The 26,630-nt window shown below is 38.6% G+C and overlaps 1 protein-coding gene across 4 annotated transcripts in view; it reads left to right on the forward strand.

Annotated features, from left to right (window-relative positions):
- The window catches only part of DGKI (diacylglycerol kinase iota), a 209,818-nt gene that overhangs the window by 124,639 nt on the left and 58,549 nt on the right, over positions 1 to 26,630 (forward strand). For all 4 annotated transcript variants that reach the window (XM_036401342.2, XM_036401343.2, XM_036401344.2 and 1 more), the window contains 4 exons: positions 10,006 to 10,106; positions 19,492 to 19,571; positions 21,411 to 21,455; positions 24,477 to 24,546. In XM_036401342.2, the coding sequence (XP_036257235.1) occupies positions 10,006 to 10,106; positions 19,492 to 19,571; positions 21,411 to 21,455; positions 24,477 to 24,546 (296 nt within the window). The remainder of the gene's footprint in view (positions 1 to 10,005; positions 10,107 to 19,491; positions 19,572 to 21,410; positions 21,456 to 24,476; positions 24,547 to 26,630) is intronic.

A 26,630-nucleotide genomic window follows, 5' to 3' on the forward strand; every position in this document is an offset into this window, starting at 1 on the left:
GGGGAAATGGGTGGGGGAATTTTGCTGTTGCGATTGTAATGGTGAGGCAAGTTCTGTGAAGAGATGTAATACCTTCCAAAAGACTAACTCATATAACTGAAAGAAAAGGACAAGGTCTTAGGCACACCTTTTCTCTTCAGCTATCTTAAAAGTTGTGTCACTTACAGCTGTATATCTAGAGAAAGATCCTGCTTTACTTCAAAGTTTGACTCCAGCCCTTAAGAATTTTTTGTCATTCCCTGGCTGTCAATCTATTAATATAATCAAAGCCACGCTGGTTACTTTCAACATGTTCCTGTTCAATTTAGCACTCTGTTCTCTTACTGAGACTAATTCTTTAAGTTGCAGTAGAAACCCTTTTCTCTAATGTGCAATTTCTTTTTGCCTGGAAAATAGGTAAGGTATATTCATCTTTCTTGAGCAGAGAATAGCAGACTCTTAACTATCGGCAGCAGTGCCCAATTTCACCCAACCACAACTCCTCAATCTTCAGTGAATGCCAAGGGCAGCCCTGGGACATCTTTTTCTGCACTGAAGGAGACTAATGCAAATGTAAAAAGAGAAATCATGGTATTTCAAACTGATAATTAGCATGGGTTAGGTTTGGATTTTTAAATCTGAATTTAAACTGTGGTAGGGAAATTGAGATTTGTAGTATATGCCAATTGTCAAGGGGATATTCTTTGTGGTTTAGCTTGATTTAAATGTGCCATGGTACACTAAATTACTGTCAGAGTCCTTTGATTTGGCTGACGTATTTTTCTGCAGATCTGTGTCTTGGGAAAATGCAAATGATCTGTCAGGAACTGTAGTCTCAGCTTCACATATCAGAAACTGTGTGTGTAGATATTTACATCTATTTCTATATATATCTGTGTATGTGCTTCACTCTGAGGTGTTAAAAAGGAAGGAGAGAGGACTTGAATCTTCTCTTACTGCGATAAAAAGTAAATGACTAGTTAAAGGTTAAAATCTAGGAAGAATATTAGTACTGTAAGAAGTTAATTCAATATGATGCTGATTGGTAGTATTGCACAAGTGAAGAAATTTGTAATTAAATATGTTTATTTGTTTTTCTTAGCTTGCTCTTTAGGATATAACTCCTTATTCTGTTGGAATCTCCCAGAAAGCCTAGTATTGGATGGAACATGATATATGAAGGGTTTTTTAATGACTATCATTTAAATGTTAGATATGTGAGATAAGTCACTGGGTCTGGAGCTATTCTTAATTACTAAACAGCTCTTCTTGAGCTCCTTGCCAGGAAAGTAATTAGAAAATTATCTTGGTCACAGAAATGTAGAGTTGTTATTATTGTCAGCTTTGATATTACTGCCAGATGAAAAGAGAGTGAGTAGAAAAAGACTTAACTTGAAGATATACACTGTTTCTGTATTTTTTGACCTGATCATCTTTTTTTTCTGTGGTTTTTTTTTTCCTCCTTGAAACACTTGTTGGCTAAGTTCTCATTCCTGTTCTCCACTACTGATCACAGTAGCATGTGAAAGAGACAACACAGCTTGGTTTTCTGTGACTGAGCCAAGAATGTGGTTGTTCAGAGCTATACCAAAAATTATGGGGAATAAGAAGAGAAACTGTGGTTCAGCTTTTCCAGGAATAATTTTCTGATTAGAAACTCCTGCATAGTATATTCCCCAGTAAGTTTCCTTACTGCATAGTATATTCCTCCTGCATAGTATATTCCCCAAGAAGTTCCCCATAGTAAGTTCCTCCTGCATAGTATATTCCCCAAGAAGTGAATGAACACTTCCTGAATTGAAAAGTGTATTTTGCTCTCACTGACTTTTAGTTTGGCTTGAGGGAGAGCACCTTGCATAATGGAAGAGAAAGAAGAGGGAAGAGCTTTTTAGATAAAATATATTTGATGCATTCAAGAAGAAGAAGGGGACCATTTGAATATAAATACTGAGGGTAAATATAAACACTAAAGCTGAATATTAATAAAATGCAAGTTTCCCTAAGGTATGAGCAAGAGGAGTGGAAACAGCAACTTGTCATTGTAGATACAAAATCTCCAGTAAGGGTATTTTTTCCTTAAACAGTAATTAGTTGGTCAACCCTTGGAGACAATTCCATCCATCTGGATCTCAGCTCTGATGTTTGTTTGTGTTTCTGGACCTGCTTCCAAAGTCTGTTGCTTTGAAATTTTTCAGTGCCCGTGGAAGAAATTCTGGGATCCCTTGTCTTGTATAGTTATGTGCTGAGCTTTTCACTGCTCCTCACTTGTGTCTTTAGAAAGCTCCTGTGTGCCACATAGCAGTGATTTTCTCCATTTGCATGTCTTCAGTTGCTCTTGGCTTCCAAGTGTGAGCTCAGAGTTCTGCATGGCCCTTCATTCAACTTTCACGTGACACATTCCTTTTGTTTCTGTTTAAATGTTGTGTGTCTTTCTCTTTCTTTCTTCTCTTGCACTCCTTCTCTCTCTCTCACCTTTTTTTCTTGTCTGTCCTCACTGTGTGCTGTTTTTCTCCTGGCCACTCATTTCCTGCTGCCTTATAGTATCCATAAAGTGCAGTCTGCTGACCTGAGGAGAGTCTCGGCTCCCCCTGATTCCTTCACTGTGTGAGTATCTGGCTTTTTTCTATTCTAAAAGTTCCACAGCCTTTTGTTATTAACCTGTGTCATTCAGCTGAGAGATGGGGCAGTAAAATCCAGTGACAAATGTGAAGAGGGAGCTCAGATGACAGCATGACTGATGGGCACAGTTCCACAGTAGCCAAGTAAGGTGAGCAGGACATGTCTGGTGATGGAGACCAGGTTCAGCCATGAGCCAGCTCCTCAAACATCCATGGCAACAGGCACATCTGAGGTTTAATGCCAGGCATCATTCCTGGAAAGAATTGAGATGAGATCTTTTCGATCCAACACAGGATTCCTCTGTTTCAAGTTTCCAGTGAACATGAGGAAAAAATGCTTTTTATCCTAAGGTTGACAGAGCACTGGCACAGATTGCCAAGAGAGCTTGTGGAATCTTCATCTTTAGTCATAATCAAATGCTGCCTGGACATGGTCCTGGATAGCCTGCTCTAGGTGCTCCTGCTTGACCAGGGATTTGCACCAGATGACCTCTAGAGGTCTCTTTCAGCTTCAACCATTCTGTGATTCTGTGAAATTTCAGAAAGCTCCAAGTGCTTCATTGTTATTTTGGAAAAAGGAAAGATTTTCAGTTTGGTGTGCCTTTTCCGTGGGTCCAGTTTGCTGTATTCTGTTAACAAGCATAAAGTAATGAAACCAACTTGCCTCACCAATTCAGCATCTGAATCAGCCTCTAGAAAAATTTGAGGTAACCCTTATTTCTTACACAGAACATTGAACTGTGTGTCTAAGAGAATGAGTACTATTTCCAAGCTCAGGGATATCCCTTGGAAAATTACCTCCAAGTTTTGATGCAGTTCATTTTAATGTCCCATTTGATATCAGCTGTCTGAATAAAGCAGGGAGAGAAAGACGTGCAAGCCCCAAACTAATTTAAAAGTCAAAGTTGTTCTCTATCTTAAAATCTGTAAAAATAGATTAAGCATGCTGCTGCACTGGGGCTGCCAATTAATGTGTCTGGCAAATTAAAATAGGAATCCATGAGGTAACACAGAAATATGATTTGGATTATGATGGCTTTGAGATTCAAATATTGCTTTGTGTTTTTTTGTTGAACAACATAGAAGAAGACTGAGTTCCAGTGTAGTACTGAACAGCAGGGCAGATCCTACTGAGACCTGGTGATGGATTATAGCCTGTCTTAGATAAATGTCAGGATTTCTGCAGCAGGAGATGCATGGGAGTTTAGGGCAGGCAATTTATTAGGCTCATGTGGTCTTTTTTTGCAGAGACACTAGAACTGTAGTGTGATCCATTGCAAATGCTTATACAAGGTGTGCAAGTAAACGCAAGCATTGTATTTTTGAAGGTCTTTTAAAAGGAAGGTGAAAATTTGCATTTTCCTGCTGGATGTTTAGAGATGAGAAGATGCATATGTGAGAGTACATTTGTCTTGTGTGGTTGATGCTGAAAATTACCATTGAAAAATAAGATATTTACTTGTGTAGCCCCTACAGCTCTTCTACAAGTGGAAGAAACACTGTGGGTAGGTTGTAATTATTTTTTTCAATTAAAATATCAGCATAAATGAAAATACAAATATCACTGTACTGGTAAATACTACTCCTTTATGGAGTTTGTGGTAATGATTGCAGCAGAGTATGTGTATAAAACCTGTGTGAATAACAAAAGAGTAATAGAAGATAGTATTTTTTGCTTTTAGACATTCAAATGCCAAACGAAATCAACCTTCTCAGGCTGAATATGGTTACTGTTTTTAAGAAGAGAGTCTAATAAGGAACAGTAGGAGGCAAGGTGTAAGGGAGAAAGTCATAGAAAGTGAACTGTTCTCCAAAGGCAGAGTTAAGGATGAAATGCTTGGAGATATCTTCTCCTTTTTTTCTGAAACGTGATTTATAGGGAATTGAGTCTTCTCATTTCTTATCAGTTTTTCCTGTTTAACGTGGATTTCTGAATGTGAAGCTGTCCTGTGCTCTCTGGCAGCCCAGAAAGCCAGCCATAAAGTGGGCTGCAGCTGAAGCAGCGTGGCCAGCAGGTCCAGGGAGATGATTCTGCCCCTCTGTTCTGCTCATGTAGACCTCACCTGTAGTGCTGCATCCAGCTTCAGGGTCCCCACCATGGCAAGGATGTTGACCTGCTGGAGTGAGCTCAGCAAAGGGCCCCCAAGGTGATTAGAAGGATTGAGCACCTCTCCTATGAGGAAAGGCTGAAAGAATTGGGATTATTCAACCTGGAGAATAGGAGCTTTGGGGTAACCTAACTGTGGCCTTCCAGTACCTGAAGGGAGCCTACAAGAAACATGGAGATGGACCATTTACAAGAGCATGTAATGACAAGTAATTTCAACCTGAAAGAGAGTAGGTTTGGATTAGATAATGGGAAAAAATTCTTTATGGTGAGGTGCTGGAACAGGTTGCCCAGAGAGGCTGTGGTGCCCCATCCCTGGAGGTGTTCAAGGCCAGGCTGGATGGGGCTTTGAACAATCTGGTCTGCTGAAAGGTGTCCCTGCCCATGGCAGGGGAGTTGGAACAAAGTGATCTTTAAAGTCCCTTCCAACCCAAAAAATTCTATAATTCTGTTTAGAGGGATTATTACTTATGGAGAACCCTCTGTGCTTGGAAGGGTAATGTGTGAGAGAAGCACAGTTAACATGCAGGAGAAGAAAAGCAAGTTCCAGGATTCTTCTGGGAAGTTCAGAATGTGTCTGTACTTTAGGTGTCTCTGTGGGTCTAGCTCAACAATGCCAAATGTGTTTGCTGAAGAAATTGTGAGATAAGAAAGTGTCAAAGAACTCACTAGGGTTAGCCAGGTTAACCTGGCTTATGTGGGATAACATTCATGTCCTGGTTTTGGCTGTGATATGGCTGATTTTCTCCCTAGTAGCTGTACAGAACTGTTTTTTGGATTTATGGCAAGAATAATGTTTTGGCTATTGCTAATTAGTGTTTATCCCAAGTAAACACTATTTTCAGTGTCTCACACTCTGCTGCTGAGGAGCTGCACTCAATGCTGGAGAGAGTGAGGCCAGGTAAGGTGACACAAACTGGCCAAGGTGATGTTTCACACCAGAGAAGGTCATGTCCAGTGTGTAAACTGGAGGAGTTACCTGGGAGGGGAGTGCTGTTTGGGGATTTGCTGAGTGGTGAGCAGTTGTATCATGCATCTCTTTTTTCTCTCGTGTTTGTAACTCTCTCTACCCCCCACTTATCATTACTACTATTACCACCATATTTATTATTATTATACTATTTTGTTCTGTCATGAAATTCTTATCCCGTTTGTGAGGTTTATCTTTTCTTTCCAATGCTTCTCCTAACCAAGGGGGTTGTCCTTTGGCCCAGCACACAATGACATGGATGCTCATCTAGCTCAGAAGAAAAAATATGTGGTAGAGCTTATAATTTCAAGGGTTTTTTTTTTTTGTTTTTTTTTTTTTAGGTAAAGAGTTTAGCAAGAGCTTCACCTTAAAATAGTAGGAACTTTTGTGAAGTGTTGAAATTCCTCCATAGAAGAGACTGAATGAGTCTGCTCTGTTGTGGCAGTTCTTATGTTTCAAGTAGAGAGATGCTGCCAGAAATTTATTTTTAATGTATCATATCCAAGCTCTATCAATGTGATCTTGAAAGTAAGGTGAATTCATTTTTCTCTTTTGGCTACAGCTTTCCTCTCTCCAATTGTTCTAAACACCAGAATACTTAATTAATTTTTCATGTTTATTTCCTCTCTAGGAGACAAGTAATCCATTAATCATTCATTGTCACTGCAAACATCTCCTAAAAGACTGAGTTTTTTTTACTCAAGTATTTTTTGTATGGGGGGAAGTAGATTTCCTTTTCTGTTTACTGAATCATGTTAAATTATGTGTAGGATGGTGTGGGCTGTATTCTTGAAGATCTATCAGAAATTTGTCACTGGATTCTGTAGACTTGTTGGACTGTTTATTCTTATCATTCCTTTCTCTGTGGAGACATGAAGTGTAAGAAATGGTTCACTGGGTTCATAAATAATTGAAATAGGGATTGGGGTATTTATAATTTACAAGTCTGTCTCCCCAGCTGAATAAAGCTGGTGGCTGGTGGCAGAAGTGTAGCTGTTTGCTGTGCAGGAGTGCCAGGCTTGGGCAGGACCCAAGCTTGCTCTGCCTGTGCTCTTCCCTTGGTGACTGGAGGCAGGAGCATGTGTCCTAGGAAAACCAGCTGTGCTCCAAGTGAGCTGTCTGGCATCCTCTCACTTGTTGCTGGATGATTAATAGGGGCGAGGAACTCATGGCTTCATCAAAAACCGAGTGTGTTTTCTAGATGAAAGATCTTGGAGAAGATTCATATTTAGGTCTGTGTTTAAATGAAATAATTATAAATAATAAACATGAAAAACCAGAATGTTTTATTTGACCTCAATCTTTATTTACATCCTCATGAGGCAAATGACATTTAGGATTTAGTTCTGTGGATTGATGTGTTTGTGGAATGAGTTCTTAATTAGATTCTTTAGGAGGTAATGGACTTCATTAATCTGTACTTTCAAGTACTTTTTGTTGGCTATGTAATACACCATGTAAAAAAATAATTGTTAAGAGGTAAGTAATTTAAGTAATTTAGGTTGAATTACAGTGCAGCAATCTCCCCAAATTTATTTATAAATTGCTGCTTTATGTGGAAAGCTTTTCTTCCTCTCCTTGCAGTTAAGCAAGCTGTTTTACACAGTATTTAGAGACATCTATTTCTATTAATACTGTACTCATGTTTCTGTTCAGTGACATCCATCACCCTGCTATTTGCTTTTACATGCACATGCTTATGTATTTTATCTTTCTGGTTTCTGGATATACTGATTGTCTGAACAAAGGCAAATTGATCTATTTGTATAATAATATGGATTATGATGCAGTGTCCATGAAGACTGCAATAGTGTTGATAATGGAAGTATTTTGCTCAGCTCCATTAGATAGAGTTCCGTGAATGAATGAGTTAATTAGTTTGACTGATGAGGACAATATACCCTGGTGTCAATTGCTGCTAGTCTGATAGCACAAGAAATGAATATACCAATAGTGATTTGTAGAATCAAATTTATTTTGAATAGGTAATAAAATTTAGTGACACAATGTGTCAGCCAATGACTGTTATAAGAGAACAAAGGGTGTTTGCAAAGAACTGATGAACAAAACCATCAAGCTTGAGTTACTGAATAAATGTCTCTTTTGTGCATGTGTCAATACACATACATTTTTAGGAATGTGTATATATGTTTACTTGTGTTATGAATATGCTACTTGTGACTGGACCTGGCTAAGTGTATAAATCTCTACCCTGTGGAAAGGAACTCCTGGCATTGTTATTTCTGGTAATATCTTATTTTCTATAGAAAGCTACTGTTTCCAAGGTTACATTTTTCTTGCTAAGATAACTAAACTTTTCAAACGGACAAGAGCCCAAGTTCTGTTTCTCTCCAGTTGTATGCTTTAGCACACAACCTGTTTATGTAGTGGTTTTAGTTCTGTCTTTATAAAAATGGAGTGAGAGGAGGGCAGAACAGAATACCAAACTCTGGTACTTGCCAGCTGATTGCCCTCCTACACTGGACCTGCTCCTATTTCTCCTCAGAAAATACATCACACTTTAGATGGTGTGCTTGTTGCTCCTGCAGAAAAAAAGTCAGATATACAGTGTGCCTATATATCAAAAATTATACTTCTTGCAAAAGCATGGGAATATTTTTCTTAAATATGTTCTAATTAAAAGAGAATTTTGGAGAGTGTATGTGTGGTTCTTGGAAGAAAAGAGATATTCTAGATTTTCTTAATTTCAGATACTTTTCTTCCTCCAGCTCCAAGCAAAGAAAAAGACCTTTCTCACTTCTTTTCAGGTGAAAGGACTAATTTGACTCAGAAGGTGATACTGCACATGCAGTAGGTTGCCGTCGGCTTCAAGCTAAGAAATAACATTTGTTTTTCTTCCTTACATGGTATTAGGTAGTGAGTCAGCATATCTACAGAAGTCAGTGTTATCTTGCACTCCCCTTGGTGTCCAAACACCATCCTGTGTTTGGATTCCAACAAGTAGGTTGGAAGGGAGACAATTAGCCAAGGTTTGGCAGATGTTGGCATGAGGTCATCCTGTTTGCCTCTCCTGCTTTCATGAGAGCCAGATTATTCATTGTGATAATGAGTTTGAAATGAGGCCCAATGTAATAGAACGTAAGTCTACCACTGATTAATTGATGACATTAGTGAAGAAAATTCACATTTGAACTGGTGTTTAGAAATGAGGTAATACAGGTAACATTTGTGAGATGTTCCTTGTCCTTCACTAGCTGTGCAAATGCTATAAATAAAATAGTTTAAAACTGAGACAAAGAAAGAAGCAAAACTGTATATTTATGAGAGTACACAGCATTATGACTTTGAAAAGGCAGAGTATATTAGTCAGTATTACTGGTAGTAACAAGATTAAAACAGAAAATAGCGACAATCATTTGGTAAAAGCACAGAATGAGTAATCTACTTTTAACTGACCTGGGGCTGAGTTCCTATAGGACAGACATTTGCTACGAGTGTAATAATACACAGATTGTCTCTCTTTCTTTAAAAGTGGAAGATGCAAGTGTGGCTAAATTGATTTCCATAGAATCTAGCTAAACTTAAAAAATCAAATAATAGGTTACATTAAGGTAGAAACTAGTGTGAAATGAAGAAGAAAGCTTTTCTGGACAAATTTCTACCCATATTTATATGGATATTTCATGTTAAGTACATGAACACCTAATTTCTAGATACTGACCTATTGAGTCTTTCAAAATTATCAATAGTTGAGGTATCTAAATCAGACTAAATTCTGTAAAAGTGAGTTTGCCATACTGCTACTTGCTTTTAAAAGTCCTCCTGGGTTCTGAGTATTAGACTCACAACTTTCGAGATCTGGTTCTTAGCCACATCTTTGTTGACTGTTTCTCAGACCTGAGATGCTGGAATCAGGATCCTTCAGTAATGTGGTGTAGATGCTCTCATGGGCAGAGGTTGCCCTGAGGTACTTCTCAAGAAGCATCTTTCTGTGTCTTGAAATTGAAGTTAGCAGATCTATCTACTGGCTGTGGTAGGGCTCTAAGAATCTACACAAAGTCAAACTGGAGAAGGGCAGGGTAGCTACATAGGGGTATAAGAATTCAGAAAAAACCTTTGCAGTTTTAGGTCACACAAACACCAAATGGGATCCTTGATCTTGTTTATTATTTAAGGTGTAATGTCGGTGCTGTTGTGCAGTAGAAAGTCATAATTTTAAATGCAGGAATGGGCCTATGGGGACGTGGCTCACTTTTGAAGAGGCTTGTGCATTTTCTTCTTTCAGAGAAGATTGAAATCCCTTCATATCCTGTTTTCCTTTGCTCTTCCAGGGTACACTTTGTTTAAGAAGCTTTCTTGTTTTCTTGCAGTCCTCATTCCATCCCAGATCGCCTGAGGATCAGAGTGAACAGGATTAATTTACAAGAATACGAGGGCCTACATTACGACAAGGAAAAGCTCCGGGAAGCTTGTAAGTTGGGAGAAGCCAGATTGTGGCTGCTTTTGGTAGAACATTCTGTACAAATCTTACTTTGACCAAAACAACCCCTACTCCAAAAATAACAACAAAACCCCCCAAACACAGGGTCAAGCACACACTTTTGGATGAGTAATATTGAGACTATGCTCATCTATATGTGCATACGTACAAATGTGCTCTCTCTATATGAATAGCATCTATAGAGATCATGTATAGATATTCCACTGCTTTCTTACTTAAATATGTTTCTTCTTATTATATTTACTGTAAAATAAATGTTTTGCACACAGAATATTTTTTATTCATGTCTTTCTGTTGGTTCTGCTGGGTTTCCAGTATATGAGACTGTACCAGATTTTATGATTAGCATCAGATTTCAAGCTGAGTGGGAGACCATGATATATTTGATATTGAGAATGTGCACTGACCTGGAACATGGTTCTTGCACAGGTACATTTATCTTGGGGAACAAATCTGGGTTCCCCACACCCTTATTCTTTACCAGCCTTCAGTTTTCCATTTCAGAGAATAATTGCTCGGTTTTTTTTCCTCATGTAATGGTTTAATTGCTATGTTTAGGGGTAAGTCAAAAGCAGACAGTGGTTGCTTTGGCAATGTTGATGATGACAATCTGAACTTAAAAATGGAATTCCTTTCCTTGGTGACACAGAGTCATTAATCAATGAGGGACAGGGCTGCTTGTGATAAGAGTTTAATAGTCTTGTTATGCATCTGGCTCATTATTCATATTAAATTACAAGCATGAGTGTTTGTTGTGCAACAGAGCTTCAGTTCCCTCTGCAATACAGAGTGCTTTGGTAATTACAGGATGACAATCCTTTTAATTGGTTTGCTTATCTTATTGTTGGAAGATAGTTAAACTGTTTCCATTTCACTCTTCCAGTCCCACCCCTTCTCAATTTACTGTCTCTCTTTGCACCAAAAGAATTGAAATATCTTAAATTTTAACATAGGTCTTGACAGCCTTAACTGAAGTTAGTGGATTTTGGTCATATTTAAAGCAATCAAAGCCTTCACTGGACAGAGAAGAATTTTAACAGGATCAGGATTATTCCTCACTGAAGCAGAACTTGCTTGAAGTTTAAATTGAGAGTTTGACATTGAGTAGATTTCAGGCAACACTGAATGCACAACTCCCAACACTGTCAGAAACAACTTGGCTTATTTGAGGGTTGCCCATCTGAGGAAAGCTATTCTCATCCATCCTTAGTATGGATGCAAATTTTCTGTGTCTGAATTTAGCATGTTTTTTGTCCTTAGGAGCCATTACATGTTCTGACACAAAACATACCACTTCTTACACTATTGTCACTGCAGGGATAGGTGTGTATTTATGTTATTTGTCACCTGCCAAAATTCACAATGAAAACCTTACAAGAAAATGCCAGCAACTGATCTAACATCCTGGATTTGATCACTTAGTAGGAGTGTGCTTAAGAGGTTATAATTCAAAAAACAGGTGTTTGTTCATCAAGACTTAAAATGATTGCTTTTGGACATTGGTGGGTCATTTGTAATGAAACCCTTTTGAATCTTTGAAGTCAATGCATGTCCACCATGATAATATAACACAGTTGGGCTGGACTATTCTCCCCAGATATTTTTCATAGAGTTGCTTTTCCTATCAGTCCTCTTAACTGTCCCAGTAATGCTTATTCATTACTGTTACTTACTGTAAGTATATGAGAAAGCAAATATCCCCATTACCCTAAAAGAGACCAGAAAAGATATTTTACCTTAACCTTTGTTGTAGTAATGTCCTGTGAGAGGGCATGTAACTTGCACTATACACTGGTGGTCATAAGACTACTTCTCTGGTTATATATCTTTAAATGCCTCTCTTACTGGAGTTGTTACTGAAGAGGTGCTGGTTTCCTTCAGCAGGACAGTAGCTTTTGTGTGTATAGATGACTCACTAGATGCTTGCAGGAGACCAAGTTTATGTACTTGTTCAGGCTTTGGCAGAATGCCTACAACTGAATCCAGAATGCTATACTTAATATCCATTCTCCATCCACAAGGATTAAAAACAGTTCGACCTCCCTAAGTAATTTGAGAACAAAGCAGAATCTCACAGCAATCTGAACAGGAAAAGGAAGCCAGTTAATAAGGAGTTATCCCTGAAGGAAAAATAGTAAAGGACCTATTACGGTTTTTGCCTGTTACATGTCTCCATAATACAGTTTTGAAAGCTCTGACCTCACTGTAATAATCTGGATCATTTTAACTCGCAGTGAATACATTAATCTCCCTTGCTTACTTGTAATACTGATTTGAATCTATCAACTATTTCACCTAAGATTGTCTTCTGACATAGAGGAGCTCATTATACAAAATGTTCCATGAAGATTAATCTTCACTCTGCTGGAGGTAGACACTTCATTTTGAAAGCCTCCAGAACAATTAAAGAATGTCATTTTGGCCTTTGAAGGGCATGACTGTCCTTAGCTCATTCTCCTTCTGTTGTTTTCTACTTTTCTTGTCAATGCAGCTGGCATTTAACCCAGATGTTGTTTCTGAATTGTCCCTTTCTTTCCTCCCCTTGCTCCTCCTTTTCTCCTGTCAGTATCTCAGTATTGTGTGGGGGATGATTAATGATTGTACAGAGGGTGCTTATTGATCCTTCAGTGAGGAGGGATGAATGCTTTGGTGCAGCATTTTAAGAAAGGGATATATGTTGGTGTTTTAGTTATGTTGTAATATTCTTCACTGCAAATGTAGTTGTCTTTTCTAACACCTCCTTATTCATGTCCTAAGCACTTGTCACCTTAGTCACAAGCTTCACCATCTCTGGCCAATATGAGAGTTGTACATTACAATGACCACAACTAAGATTATCTCACTCAAGAAGTGAGGTGGACTGATGTTTCTAGGTAGACAGAATTTATTTCTGCCTTAGCTGCCTGCTTGTCTTGTGTGCACTCTCTTTGGCTTCTTGTTATAGCAGTAAAGTGTGACCCAAAGCATCACTGTGGGTGAACAATTGAGTTATTTTTAAGACAGCAAAATCTTTCAGTGTGACACTGTATTTTCTCCTTTCCAATATAACTAAAAATTTCCTGACAATGGAGGCATATGTGGAAACTAATTTGGTTTTTAAAAAAGGCAACAAACCAACTAAACATAAGCTAGACAGTGACCTAGTGATCTTCAGTACTTCTTAGTTCTTCCTAGCAACACTATTTCAGATTTGCACCATAAAAAAAAAATCAGTGAAATAACTCCCCATAAGCAGTAACTGAACAGTTGTGGGGTTTTTAATAGGGTATGTCAGCCCTTTCTGCCCTTGTTGTGTGTGCCCTAGCCATGGAGAATCATCTTAGTTTCCTCAGTACCACTAAGATTAAGGAGGAATCATACCCAATTGCAGTGATGACAGTATCAGAAATAACTCTCAGCCCTGTGTCAGCTCTGGGTTTCCCATACTTTCTTTTACACAGACCCAGCTGCTCCTTATGTCCTCTAGAATAAAATGGCACACTAGACTCAAGAGAAATTTTGAAAGAAAATTGAGTTCCATGTGTTTAATCATTGGACTGTCTGTAACCTCACAAGCCTTTTCTGAGCAGCTTCCTTGCTCTGTGTGTGTGCATGATGCTGTAACATGATGGGAGCTTAACCTTGAATTCATGTCTCCCTGATTATCTGTAGCTAAATGTCTATAACGTGTGTGCCTCTAATATCTGTGGGTTACCTGAGGGTTTTGGGCTCATCCTAGGAGTTCTTATCAGATACATGGGGATACACAGAGTGACAAGCTTGTGTGTCACTGTGATATGTACATGTACAGAAATGGACTTAGAATCCTTGATCTGTCAAAGGCATTCTGACTCTTTAAAACAGGGATATCACAGGTTAAGGTATTTGGAGATGAGCTCATGTGATTTTGAACAGCTAGCTAAGTTAGAAAGGGCCAACACTTAGGACTTGGTATTTATATCCTGAATATGTAATATAAAAGTCAGCAGGGAGCAGAAGACTTCCTGATGAGCCACGTAGGAAATGTGCTTATATTGAGAAGCAATTTTGAGCTGGATGGATTTAGTTGAGGCAGGTTGTGCAGCTACAAACCTTCTCTTTCATCCTGTAAAGGATGCACCAATGGGCGGTTATTTTTCAGGAGATCTCTTTGAGCACATAGTAGAAGCTCCATAAACGAAAACTACTTTCATTTTGCTTAGAAGTCAGTGCCTTGCTCTAACAACTTTGTTTTGTCAATATGTGTTGCGCACACATTAGCTAATTTAGGTAATTCTTCATCACTGTGATTTCATAAGATCTGAAACTGGGAGGGGTTGAAAGGATTGCTTAATTTTTGCTCCCAGCAAAGCGAAAGCAGGAGGATTAGAAGTCAGTAAGTCAGTAGTGAGTTAAATATTGGAAATTGCTATTCTCTGAGGCTGGGGGAAGGAGTAAGCACAAGCCATTGGAATTTCATATCATGGGGTTATAGAATCATAGAATGATTTGAGTGGGAAGGGATTTTTAAAAATCATCTAGTTCCAACCCACTGTCATGGGCAGGGACCTCTTCCACTAGAGCATGCTGCTTAAAGTCTCTGACCTTGAACTCTCCCAGGAATGGGGACATCTTCCACTTATCTGGGCTACCCATTCCGGTGTCTTGCCACTCTCAATGTAGAGAATTTCTTCCAAATATCTAATCTAAATCTATCTTGTCTTGATACCTCACAGGGCATATTCAGTACAGTCTTCTGCCTTTTGAGCTAGTGGGAAATTGTCATGTGTTAAGTTTGTCATCTTTAAACCAGAAGAGATAGGCATTTATATTTATAAAACTTGTATCTATATAAAATTTATAAATGTATAAAAAAATTTATATTTACTTTAGAGAAGTGGAGAGAAGCAAGAATATTATGTTTCCAGGAAATCACTCTGTAGTTTGTCTTTCTCATGTAGGCTTTTCTATGAGGTTCTTCTGTTGATATTCTACTTGCATGTTTCCTTAGTGCTTTTCTGATTTGATTTCCTCTTACATTTTTAGTCCTGGTTGTCCCCTTTGGATAACTCATCCCACACACATCCTTCCTGCCTGTCTTAGTCTGTCTCTGCAGACCTCACAGCACAGGTTTCTGCTCTTTTCCTTTACCATAAATACTTAATTGTTGTTGACCCAGATCTCTGCTGTCAGCTCTCACTCCCAATATCCATTCCCAGCCAGCTTTAATTCCCAGCTCTTCAAATTTTTTTTCTATAATCCGTTCCATTTTGTGTGGTGTTTGGCACAGGTTCTCTCCTCCTTTGACTTGGGCAGCTTCTTCCCTTTTGGCAGGATATTGGAAAAATAACTGAGAGACTAGAGGGAATGACTGCCTTTTCAAACATGGCCTGGTTTAATCTGATAACCTCCACTGTGCTTTACCTCCTTATATGTGAGGATTTTGCAAGTGGGCTAAAAAAACTAGTAGCCAATGAACCTAAGGAGAATTGAGTTTTCTCAGTATAATAAGCAGAAGGGATCTGAAGAGACACATGGCTTAGATTTATGTGGTAAGAAAATCCTTTTGTACAAACTCAGTTTTATTAAAACCAAACTGTGAAAGCCAAACCTCTTAATATAAATGTCTGAATATTTTATAATTCTCTACCATGTATTTGCTTGGTCCTTCATATTCTTAATATCATATCCTTAATATCTTAATATCAGGATGCCCTTCAGGAAAATGGCTTTCTTATGACATATTCAAGTAGTGAGGATCCTTTATTTGTTACATTAAACATTTACAGTCCAATGTCTAATCTCCCCAGTCCCCTGAGGTATCAGAATCAGAATGAGTTTTCCTGGAATTCACATCTACTGCAATGTTCTGTCTCAAGGCTGTTTTGTTTGGGATTTGAGTGGGTTAATCATGGTATTAAGATCACAAATTGAATCCTTTCATAACAATAAACAGGTAAGTTAATTGAATTTTGTAATATATATAAGTATGTTTGGGCTTCCTTCATTTGTGTCCTCAATACTATTAAAGAGTTCACTAGCTCTTGGTATTCAGCATAATGGGGACTTAATAGGTGGAAGATTTGTTTGTTGCTTACAAATTCCACAGCTAATTTCATGAGGACTTAGGAAATCACTCCTAATCTTGCAGTTAATTAGAACACCAGGCTGGCCATACTGCTGCATCTGCCCAACCCTCCTCCTGCTGATCCTTGGTTTTGGTTAGTGCTGCTAGGAACAAAAACCTTTCTGCAGTACTGGTTCAGATTATGAAGCCACTGTCTGCCTGTCTCATTTCCTGGAGTTCTTGCACTGCTGCTCATCACAGCTGCCTGGACAAAATCCTTTTTCATCATTCAGGGGGCACAAGGGAACTAGGAGATGGATGCAAGTGGCCAGAAGAGCAGGCGTCTCAGGAGAAAAATATCTGGCACTTGAGTGCTGTGGCTTGGCTCATGATCTGAGACTATTCCTTATTTTTGGCATAGTCACGTGGGTGGGTTTATCCACATATTCACAGGAGTGGACAATGTGTGTGTGCATGGAAAGTGGTTTTGTAGTGCCTGTGCTTTTGATGTGTTTACACTCCCACCTCTCTCCTGGCATATCCAGTAATCCCTGTGCCCCACAGGGATTTGTACTGTCCACATCCTCATCCACCCAGTAAATGCAGAGGCTCCTTAGTCCTGGATGAAAGTGCCTACAATGTTACTGTCTGCTATGCATGTTGACTTGGCCCTTAATTGATTTATCATAAATTAACTCCTTTTGCCTCTATTCGTGTGCTATTGCACTATTTGTAGAATGAGCAGCAACCCCAGAGTTTCTATCCCATTATCAACCACTAAGCATTTGCTTTTGTTTTAGAACAACAACTATTGTGAGTTACTTTTTAAGTCTTGACTGTGTGGTGCATTTTGATTGCTTATTGTGGTTTATGATAAAAATCAGGGCTGTGAATATTTTCCTTGCTGAAAGCCAAATGGGTCTTGCAAAAGGAGCCAACCAAGCAACAAATGAACAATAACAACAACAAAAATTGGGAAGTAACATTTTAGCATATACTTTACTGTTATCCAGTAAAGATTTTAAAGGCTTTTCATAGGCCATGAACCATATGGAATGGAACAGAACCACTTGAGAGCCCACCTCACACATTACACCTTAGCTAGCTATTGACCCCAAATGCCATAGATCATGCTAATTCACGATTTCCAAACAGTTAAGCAGAACTTTGTTTTTTAAGGACAAAGTCACACAGCCCAGAGTTTCAGAACTGTTCTTTGTCCACTAAGAACCAGTATCACATAATTTAGTTAAAGCTGTGAATCACTACTTCAATCATTAGATGAGACTCACAAAGGATCACCACTAAGATATCTATTGCATTTTTAGATATTTTGATGGATTTCTTTAGAATTACAAATGTTTTAAGGTCCTCCTCTTTTGGTCTATCGGGAATGGTGATAGTTAAGGATTCCAATTCTGTTATCTGTGTTGTTTTGTCAGGTCAAAGCTTTAGTCCCCATTAAGTGTGGAGAAGAGAGAAAAAATCTGTCGTGACAGTCTGTGAGCCAGTGCTATAACTCCCTAGTGCTCTGTAGCTGTTGGAGGTGTAGCCATGTCTGCTACAATTCAGTTTTTAGTGCTATAAATGAATTTAACAAACACTTCTCTCAGTAAGGGCTGCAAAGGGATCTGTTCAATTGAATCTAGATAGCCATTAAGAAGTCTCTGCAAAGAGCTTAAGGGGTTCCTGCCAAAACAGGTTAAGCAATAATAAACACTAAGCAAAGAGAATCAGTCTGTAGCCCAGAGCACTGGAGTGTTTGAAGCAAGCCCTGTTTCTGACCCTTCTTCCACTTGCTTGTGTCTCAGTCTCTGTTCTGCAGTGACAGAATCTTGGAGGTCTCCATGACCACTGTTTCTACCTGGCCACTCTGAAAATGTGCAGGGGGACTGCACTATTGGATGTCAGTGTTTCAGGAGACGTGTAACCTCTTCCTTCCCACCTATTCCTTCTTTATGTTCTTGTTCTCACTCCAGCATTTTTTCCCCTGCCTCCCATTTTCCTGGGTCTACAGTTCTTCTGCTGTTCAATTTGCTTTCCAAACACAATTCTGGCAGCATTGCTGAGCCCTGTGCTGGCCTCTGAGGTCCACAGTGACCTTGACTGCAGCAGGAGCTCCCCAGCTCTTCTCCTTGGAAACCACTGAGCTCCTCTTTGTGCTTCAGGCTTTGGTGGACCAGAAAAATAGGAGCTCTCTTCCCCAATATCTTAGCACTGTCTTGTTCTCTTACCAGAATGAAGAACTTGTAAGTATTTAGATACGTCTCTCCCACTTAATCAACTTCTCTTCAACAGCAGGAAGGTTTGCAGCACAGTTCTGTTTTCTGTTTATCTCAGAAACCTTGGTGATTTTATGTTGCTGCTCATTATCCAGTTATCAAAATTGTTTCTGAGTTGATATTCTGTTCTGCTTCTGGAATATTTCATGTGAGAATTTAAATATCTTTCCCGCTGCTCCCATAAATTTTTTGGCCATTATTTGATTAAAGACCCTTCAGGGAGAGAAAAAGAACTTAATTCAGTGATTCACTTTTACAAAATCACGTATTCAAGAGTGTTCACTTGTTTTCTTTTTATTTAATGAGATCTTAGTAGGCAGCTCTCTTTATTGTGGACTCACCTTTTTCTCTTTTATTGTATTCTTTATAATTTATTTTTCCTTTTGTGATTTTGTTTTGGACTCTTTGGTGGCAAGAACAGAATAAATGTGAAAAACCTCAATCTCCTGTTATTAAAAATTTTGCCCTAACCTGAAAGTTTTGCTGCATTTTCACAAGTTATCTTTTTTTTTTCTTCTGTCTGACTAAATATGGAAATGTGTGGATTCTGTGTGTAGATGGAATAATATCTGTTTTGGTTTAAAAGCAGCCTTAGATAAAAATAAGCTGGTATTGGATAGTTTTCCCTGATATCAGCCTGTGATTTCCACTGCTTTAAACCTGTAGACTTTGAGTTCTGAGAATGAAATATCACTCTTATTTCAAGATACAAGGGTGCCCCCCATAACTCTTGTTATGGGATATGTTCCTTTGTTTGATAATATTTGATGTTCAGATCTGAAAATGAAGTACTCAATTTAACTGAATATGTTTTAGCTTCTTTCATGAAACCATGAAAGGTTGTTGAAAATGAAATATTTGATAATTATAAGTGGGTGAAAGTGATGATGATTAATATGCTCTTGCTTTTAAATAATTGTTAAGGTTTAGATAGCAGAAAACTTTCATGCAGATATGAAAAAAACCAACATTGGAAACCATTGGAAGTCTGTTACAGTTCAAGAGACTTCAGTTAAAGAGATTTTTCTTTGTTTTTGATTTTTTTCAGCCATTCCCCTAGGGATCATAGTTGTACGAGGAGATTGTGACTTGGAGACTTGTCGTATGTACATTGACCGTCTGCAAGAGGTGAGGCCTTTGTGAATTCAGGTATCACTCACAAACCTGTTTTATGCTCCTTCCCATTCTGAGTGCAGGGATCTAATAATTGCAGCAACCACGTATCAAGAGTATTGCAATTTGCCTACCATTGAGACCAAAATTCTAGAATTAAGATATGATAATAAAAGCACTGAAAAATATTCCCTAAACAGGAAATTAAAAATCATACTGATTCCTTTTAAATGATAACAGAATTGAAGTGGATGATATGTTTACTTCTCCTTGATTTATTATGGCATACTAGGACTTTCCATATACCTTGTTGAAATTACATAAATTATGGATTCGAAAGTGTGCTTGCAAGGATAAACACTGTGGCATTTGAGTGGGTCTAATTATGCAGATGTTGTTCTCTAATAATGGAGTAATATGAGACACCACTAAACACAGCAAATATCAACTAGATATTTTCAAAGACACAGAAATGGATGTTCATACAGCTAACAATAGTTTTGCCCTTATTCTTGAGCACCTTGCCTCATGAGAGTTCATTCTACAATATACCCTGGGAAATGCAGACTCCAAATGCCTCATTACCCAAATCATTTTAAGTGTGAACCCCTTTAGTGATAAAACTAATGGGTTTTCATTAATGTATTGTCTCTGATTTTTTTCACTCTCTTAGTGATAGCTTTCAAAAATATTTACGAGCCTGATGACATTACATTTATAAACAATTTATAGATGAACATTTATATAAGACTTTATAAATGGTTGGTCTAGTTTACGTAGGAGCTGTGAAGTTCATCCCTTCCATTGAACTCTTTGGGAGCCATTGACTTCCTATAGATTTTGGAACTCCACACTTGCAGTCTGAATGTGAAACTTAGTATCTCACTTCAGGCTTTCACTTTTTTGCACTTCAGCCAGGATTCCCTTTATCAAATGCATTTCTGGACATTCAGACCTGGAGTGTGACTATTATTATCAGACATAAATCCATATTGTAAGGTGGTGCATATTTGAAGTGTCCAGTACAGGAAATTACAGTGAAATACTTATGATGATGATCTCATCAGATTAGATTAGAAATGTGATCTCACACTGAGTTCAGGCACTCTTAGGTACAACCCCTGAAGGAAACACAGCCAGATATTTTGGTTGAATTACCCATAGTGGTTATGGAGGAATTGTGTTTCTCCAACATTTTCAGGGTTTGTACTAATTTTTGCATGCGTGCTTGATTTGGCTCAGTCCCATTTGCTGGGAGTAGAGATGCCAAGGTTTGCTGAGCTCTGCCAGTTTCCATGCTGCTGCAGGGCAATATTCTGCAGGCCAGGCTCTTTAGTAGACTATGTCATGTGCTATAACTATTTGACAAAATCTCTATTAAAATAAATTAGATGCCTGAACCCTGTTAAATGTCAGGACCATTCTGGTATGACCTTCTTGGAGTGAGGTTGTCTTAAAATAGAGAGAACTGTCAGTGATTTTCTTAAGTGCATTAATCACTCAGAAATATTTGCAAAAGTGTCTTAAAGATTTATGACATATTTTCATTAATTTTTTTGCTGATATTGTAAATTTAGATAGTTCTCTTGGAACAAATAGTTTTTTTAACATGATTAGGTACATTAGTGTCATCTCTTTTTGAAACTAGTTTTTTGGGCCAAATACATACAAATCTAAACTTTGAGTGAGCTTTCCTTGGCTTTTCTGTGGCATTTGTTTTATATACTTAAAACCAGAGAAAAATATTTGACAAATGATTCTGTGCTTGCCCACTTCAGATAGTAGAACTACAAACAGCTCTTGTCGTTGCTTTAATCTTTTTCATCACTGCCCTGTCTTTCATTCTCCTGCTAGGACCTACAGTCAGTAACCTCTACTACACAAAGAGTTCATTACCAGGTAAGATAAGCTTTCCTTTTAGTATCAGAACAGAAGAGGCTTAAAAATAGAAATGACACTCTTTGCATTTGAACCCATATGTTAGATGAATTTCTAATTATCTGATTATCTGATTTACCCTTAAATATTGGAAGCAAGTTCTGCTTTGTCCTGGACAAGTTTTATGGAATCACCCTTATAATTAGCAAAGTTTGCTGATGCTTTTGATATTGCAACAGCAGTATTTTCCACATTGAAGTGAATGAGAAAATGTTTCCTCTAGGACAAATGACAAAAGCAAAATTGTTTCTCTGTCTGAGAAACTGAACAATGACATGTTGTATTGCATAGCTGTTGTAATAAAGTCAATCAATGAGGGAAAAAAAAGGTGTTTTAGCAGGCCCAACTTCTTAATAATTCTGTACAGGACAGCCATCTACCTTCACTTTACATATCTTCAGGGTAATTTTTTAGTCCATCCTAAGCACATGTGTGTTTTCTGCATGAGATAAATAGGTTTTAGTTTAGGTGGATAGTTCTTAAAATTGGTCCCTTTGTGTTTTACAACTTTATTCTACAGTTTATGCAATACAGAACTTGTCTTTTCAGTTGGAAGTATCATTCAAGAATGTGTATTTCTCTCAGTAAAATAATTCATTGTTGAGTGCTTAGATTGGAAGTAAAATTAGTGAGACTATCTCTACTGACTCCTGAAATGATCTGATATTAGCATGGAGATTTGGCACAGACCATGGTCAGTTGACACCGTGCTTAGGATCACAGGACAAGTTTGCATGGTGCTGATAGCATCTTCCTAGAAATAACAGTGCAAGTCTTGTTGGATCAGCAGGAATGAGTTCACTGATGCATACAGAGAGCCAACCTACAGGAACCAATTGTGGTGAAATTGCAGATAATTTCTTTGGGGTTAATTATTACTTGGGGGATGCAGAAAAAATTCCAGTTTCACAAGAATGCCTGTAGGTGCTCTAACTGCAGACATTATAAGAAAATGCAATTTGGCATGTTTTCCTGGACCTGCCTTCTTTATATCAGTTGATGGTTTGTTTCTTTGTTTCCCTATCCAATGCTAACTTCATATTCTTGACATTTCCATCAATCATTGCTCTGGAACTGGGTTTTAGAACAGTGTTAGTGTCTAGCAAATTGGCTAATAAACCAGCATGTATGATTCTGTTCCACTCATTATGAATTAACCTAAGTGGCTGCTGACTGCTCATGTGTAGGAAATTGCCTGAGGTAAAATGAAGAACAAAATCTGTGTGTATGGGGAGATGTACAAGAGAGTATGAAATGTCAGGAATCAGCTCCATACTTGGCTCTAACCTCTGCTGTTACAGCAGTATATAAATTAGATGCCTACCCATCTTCTCTAGTGCACAGCAGTGTGAAATCCCTAACATAACATTCATTTTTCATGATGCTACATTTTAAATGCACCCTCTCTGTGTTTTGTCTTCAGTACTTGTTTGTCTAGTATTTTTTTTCCTAAGTGGTTCATTTCTGCAAATTGTCTCATTAGGTTAATTTGAGGTTTGTTCCATATTTGTTGGTATCCCTCTACATATTACAGAAATGGGAAAAAGAGGGGGATAAAGGGCATGAATAGGGTGCTTGAGCTGATTGAACAGTCTTCATACCTCACTAATAAAGTGCCATGGGTACTTCTAAATCTCATAACTGCAATTTTCTTGTGTGATTCCTCTACAGTTCAAAACATAAGCAGTCAGCAGAAATATTAGCAAACCAAGGTGCAAATGAGAAAAAAATATACTGGAGTGTTTTCTCATTCTGTTTTGTTTCTCTAATGAGTTTAATGCTCACAAAATATCATTCTAATGGGCCTTGAAACTTTGCAAGCTAGTTCTGTAGTTGAACTGTAATGAGGTCTTGGAGGAAGTATGTCACAATGTGCAATTTGTGACTCAAGTTGACATTTACCAGCAGTATTTCTATCTTAATTTTCTCAGCATTTTGTACTCTATGAATTTTACTCATTTCTCCTCTTTTTATAAACTGCATTTTAGTACACACCGTTGGATGTTTTCTTCCTTTTGTCCTTTGTGTTGCAGTCCCCTCCATTCCTCACAGGGAGGACTCAATATCAAGATACATAAAGCTTTGTGCATGTAGATAAAACCATATCAGCAAGCCTAGTGGGTTTCAGATATCCTTGATTTTTCTGACAAACACTCCAGTGGCAATACAATCAAACCTAAAATCCCACAACTCTGTTTGCCCATATTAGACAAAGCTGTATTTTAAATCTGATTCTATTGAACCCCTGAGAGATGTGTTATTTGCTCCTTATGTACTGTTAGAGTTCACTTAATGGGATATTTTGCTGTCATTTTCTCCATCTCTGTGGTGCACAGAGGCTGGATACCATAAGCTGTACATGAGAATAAGGTTTATGGGATCAAGTAAAATAATTTCTGTTGCTTCTGCTTTTTCTTTTCCTGACATGTGACTTGATGTTCTGCTCTGTTGTCTGAAAGAGGAGTAAAGTTTAATCTTGAGCCAACATGTACCTGAATTTACAACACTTTCAGCTGTGCTGATTGTACTGCTTAAGATGTGAATAAGGATAGAATCTTTGTCTATACAAATTGTCCGTGCCAAAGATCCATGCCACTCTGTTTTGCCCTGTGCAAATATGTTTGTGTTTAAATGTTATATGCAGCAGATTTAGGAAGCTGGCTGACCATTCACTGGCAGCGTGGAGCAGAGCCATGATCATCCTCTGCTCTCTTAGATCCCTTTTGATCCCTTTTGCCTCTCCAGTAAGAGCTAAAACCACATGGGGTAGCCTTGTTTGAGTCTTTGATAAGTACAGGTCAGGAAGAAGATCTTAATTCCTCCCCAGTAATTTCATTTTGTTCCTGGCTCATATAGATTTTGCACATTGTGCAATGTCAGAAAAAGAAAAATGAAAAAGTCAAAGTCTAGAAAATAGTCCTTTTCAGAGAAGAAACAGTTGCTGGGTTTTCGTTAATAACATAATTTTCATGCCCTATCCAGGACCAGGAAAGCTCTTTCCCCAGAGTACTTTCTGTTCAGAGGCTCTCTCCTAGATGGTGCTTCCTAGATGGTAAGTGCATCTCCCCTCTGCTGAGCCCAGCAAGCTGCCTGCTTCTGGTGTGCTTATGGAAGATAGATCTGAGTGTAATACTAGAGAGGGGCTCCTTCTTTTTACACTGAGCAGGTAAAAAAGGAGCTGAGTGCCACCCTTTCCCCTCTAAAAAAATTAAACAGGCCCTTCCTTCATCTAAGAATCAAAATATCTGCTGTAGCTTTTTCATGCCACAGAGAGGCAGGTTAGCCTTTTTCTTGAGGCAGGTTAGAAGCTTGGTTTATCAGTGCCTCTGCTGTGATGAGCAGACTTAATTGCATGCACTGCCTGAGCTCAGAGTGCAGCCAGTTGTGGCAATTCACTGCTTGCTGTAAGGCTGAGCTCTTCACCCTGGTTTCTCTGCAGGTGCTGTAGTCTTTAGGCACTGCAGTGTTTAGGTGACAGAAATGTACCTCCCTTTCCTTGTAACCCTGTGCTGGAGAGCTGCACTTGTATTTGACCCAGACTTTGTCAAAGCAGATGACTTATCAGGGCCTTACATCAGGCTCCAGAGCACAGGAATTAGCAGCTGAAATGGATGGCATCTGCTTTTACAAAAGCTTCAGCATGGGGAGGCTTAAATTTTTAATGCTCAAAACAAAACCAAATTCTCCTTGGCAATTTCTAATCACCATTCCTTGTCTCTCATGAGGGACATTGATAAAAGCCATAGTGAGGATCTCTTTGGTTTTTGGAGAAAGCTGGATGGGTAGATGTGTTCAGTTTTTTGTCTTTAGTATTTGATATTCCTATGAAGTGCCAAAACCTACAATGCTACATCACTGTGCTCTTGTGTCAAAACTCCAGAGTGAATGAACCTGATTTCACTCACTCAAATAAATGCAAAGCAGATACAAAAAAATTGCATCTGGTGAAGCACATTGTAGATGATAAATACTTTTGGGGTTAGTAATATAAATTATTTGGCAATGACAAGATTCATAATACGTGCTTTATTTAGTGAATCCCCCTATTTTCATGTGTTTTTCATGAGTAGCATAAATTTTCCTTGAACATATTGCTAATTCAGAGTCAATATCTGTGGCCAAGCATTTGATTTATAAAGAGCTCCTAAGCATATTATTGTTCTTTAGATTCAGAATTTAAATTAATCCCATTAGACCCATCAAATTGAATATATGCTTGCTATACTCTCATCAGAACAAAGCAGCTTTTTCTGTCACATATTTTAATGTAATCAATTCTTGTAATGTAATCAGACTGAAATCCATTTTATACATTTTAAATTATTAAGCTAATATTTTCAGTGACTACTGTTTCATTAAGCCTTATCTTTAAATTCAGCATTTAATAGGATAGGAATATTGCAGAATCATAGAGTGTTAAGGGTTGGAAGAGACCTTAAAGATCATCTAGGCCCAACCCATCCCTGCCATGGACAGGGACACTTCTCACTAGACCAGGCTGCTCAAGGCCTTACCCAGCCTGACCTTGAACACTGCCAGGGTTGGGGCATTCACAAGTTCCCTGAGCAACCTGTTCAACTATCACACCACTCTCACAGTAATTTCTTCCTAATATCCAGCCTGAATTTCCCCTTTTGTATCAGTTTGTACCCCTTACTCCTTGTCCTGTCACCAGATAAAGAGTTTGTCTTCAGCCTCCCTGTAGACCTCTTCAGATGCTGGAAGGTTGCTTTGAAGTCTCGATACAACCTTCTGTTCTCCAGGCTGAACAGCCCCAAATTTCTCAGCCTGTCTTTGTAAGGGAGGTGCTCCAGTCCCCATATCAACTTCACAGCCCTCCTCTGCACGTGCTCTGACAGTTTTAGGTCCTTGTGCTGGGGGCAGCAGAACTGTACACAGCGCTCCAGGTGGGGTCTCACAAGAGCAGAGGCAGACAATCCATTCCCTTGACCTGCTGGCCACTTTCCTTTTTAGTGACACCCAGGACATGCCTGGCTTTCTGGGCTAAAAGCTCACCCAGCTGGTTCATGCTGAGTTTTTCAGCAGCCATCACCCCCAAGTCCTTCTCTGTAGGGCTGCTCTCAATCACTTCTCCACCCAGCCTGTAGGTGTGCAGGGACTGCCATGGCTCCTGTG

Source organism: Molothrus ater, chromosome 5 (genome assembly GCF_012460135.2).
Source record: "Molothrus ater isolate BHLD 08-10-18 breed brown headed cowbird chromosome 5, BPBGC_Mater_1.1, whole genome shotgun sequence".
Lineage (NCBI taxonomy): Eukaryota > Metazoa > Chordata > Aves > Passeriformes > Icteridae > Molothrus > Molothrus ater.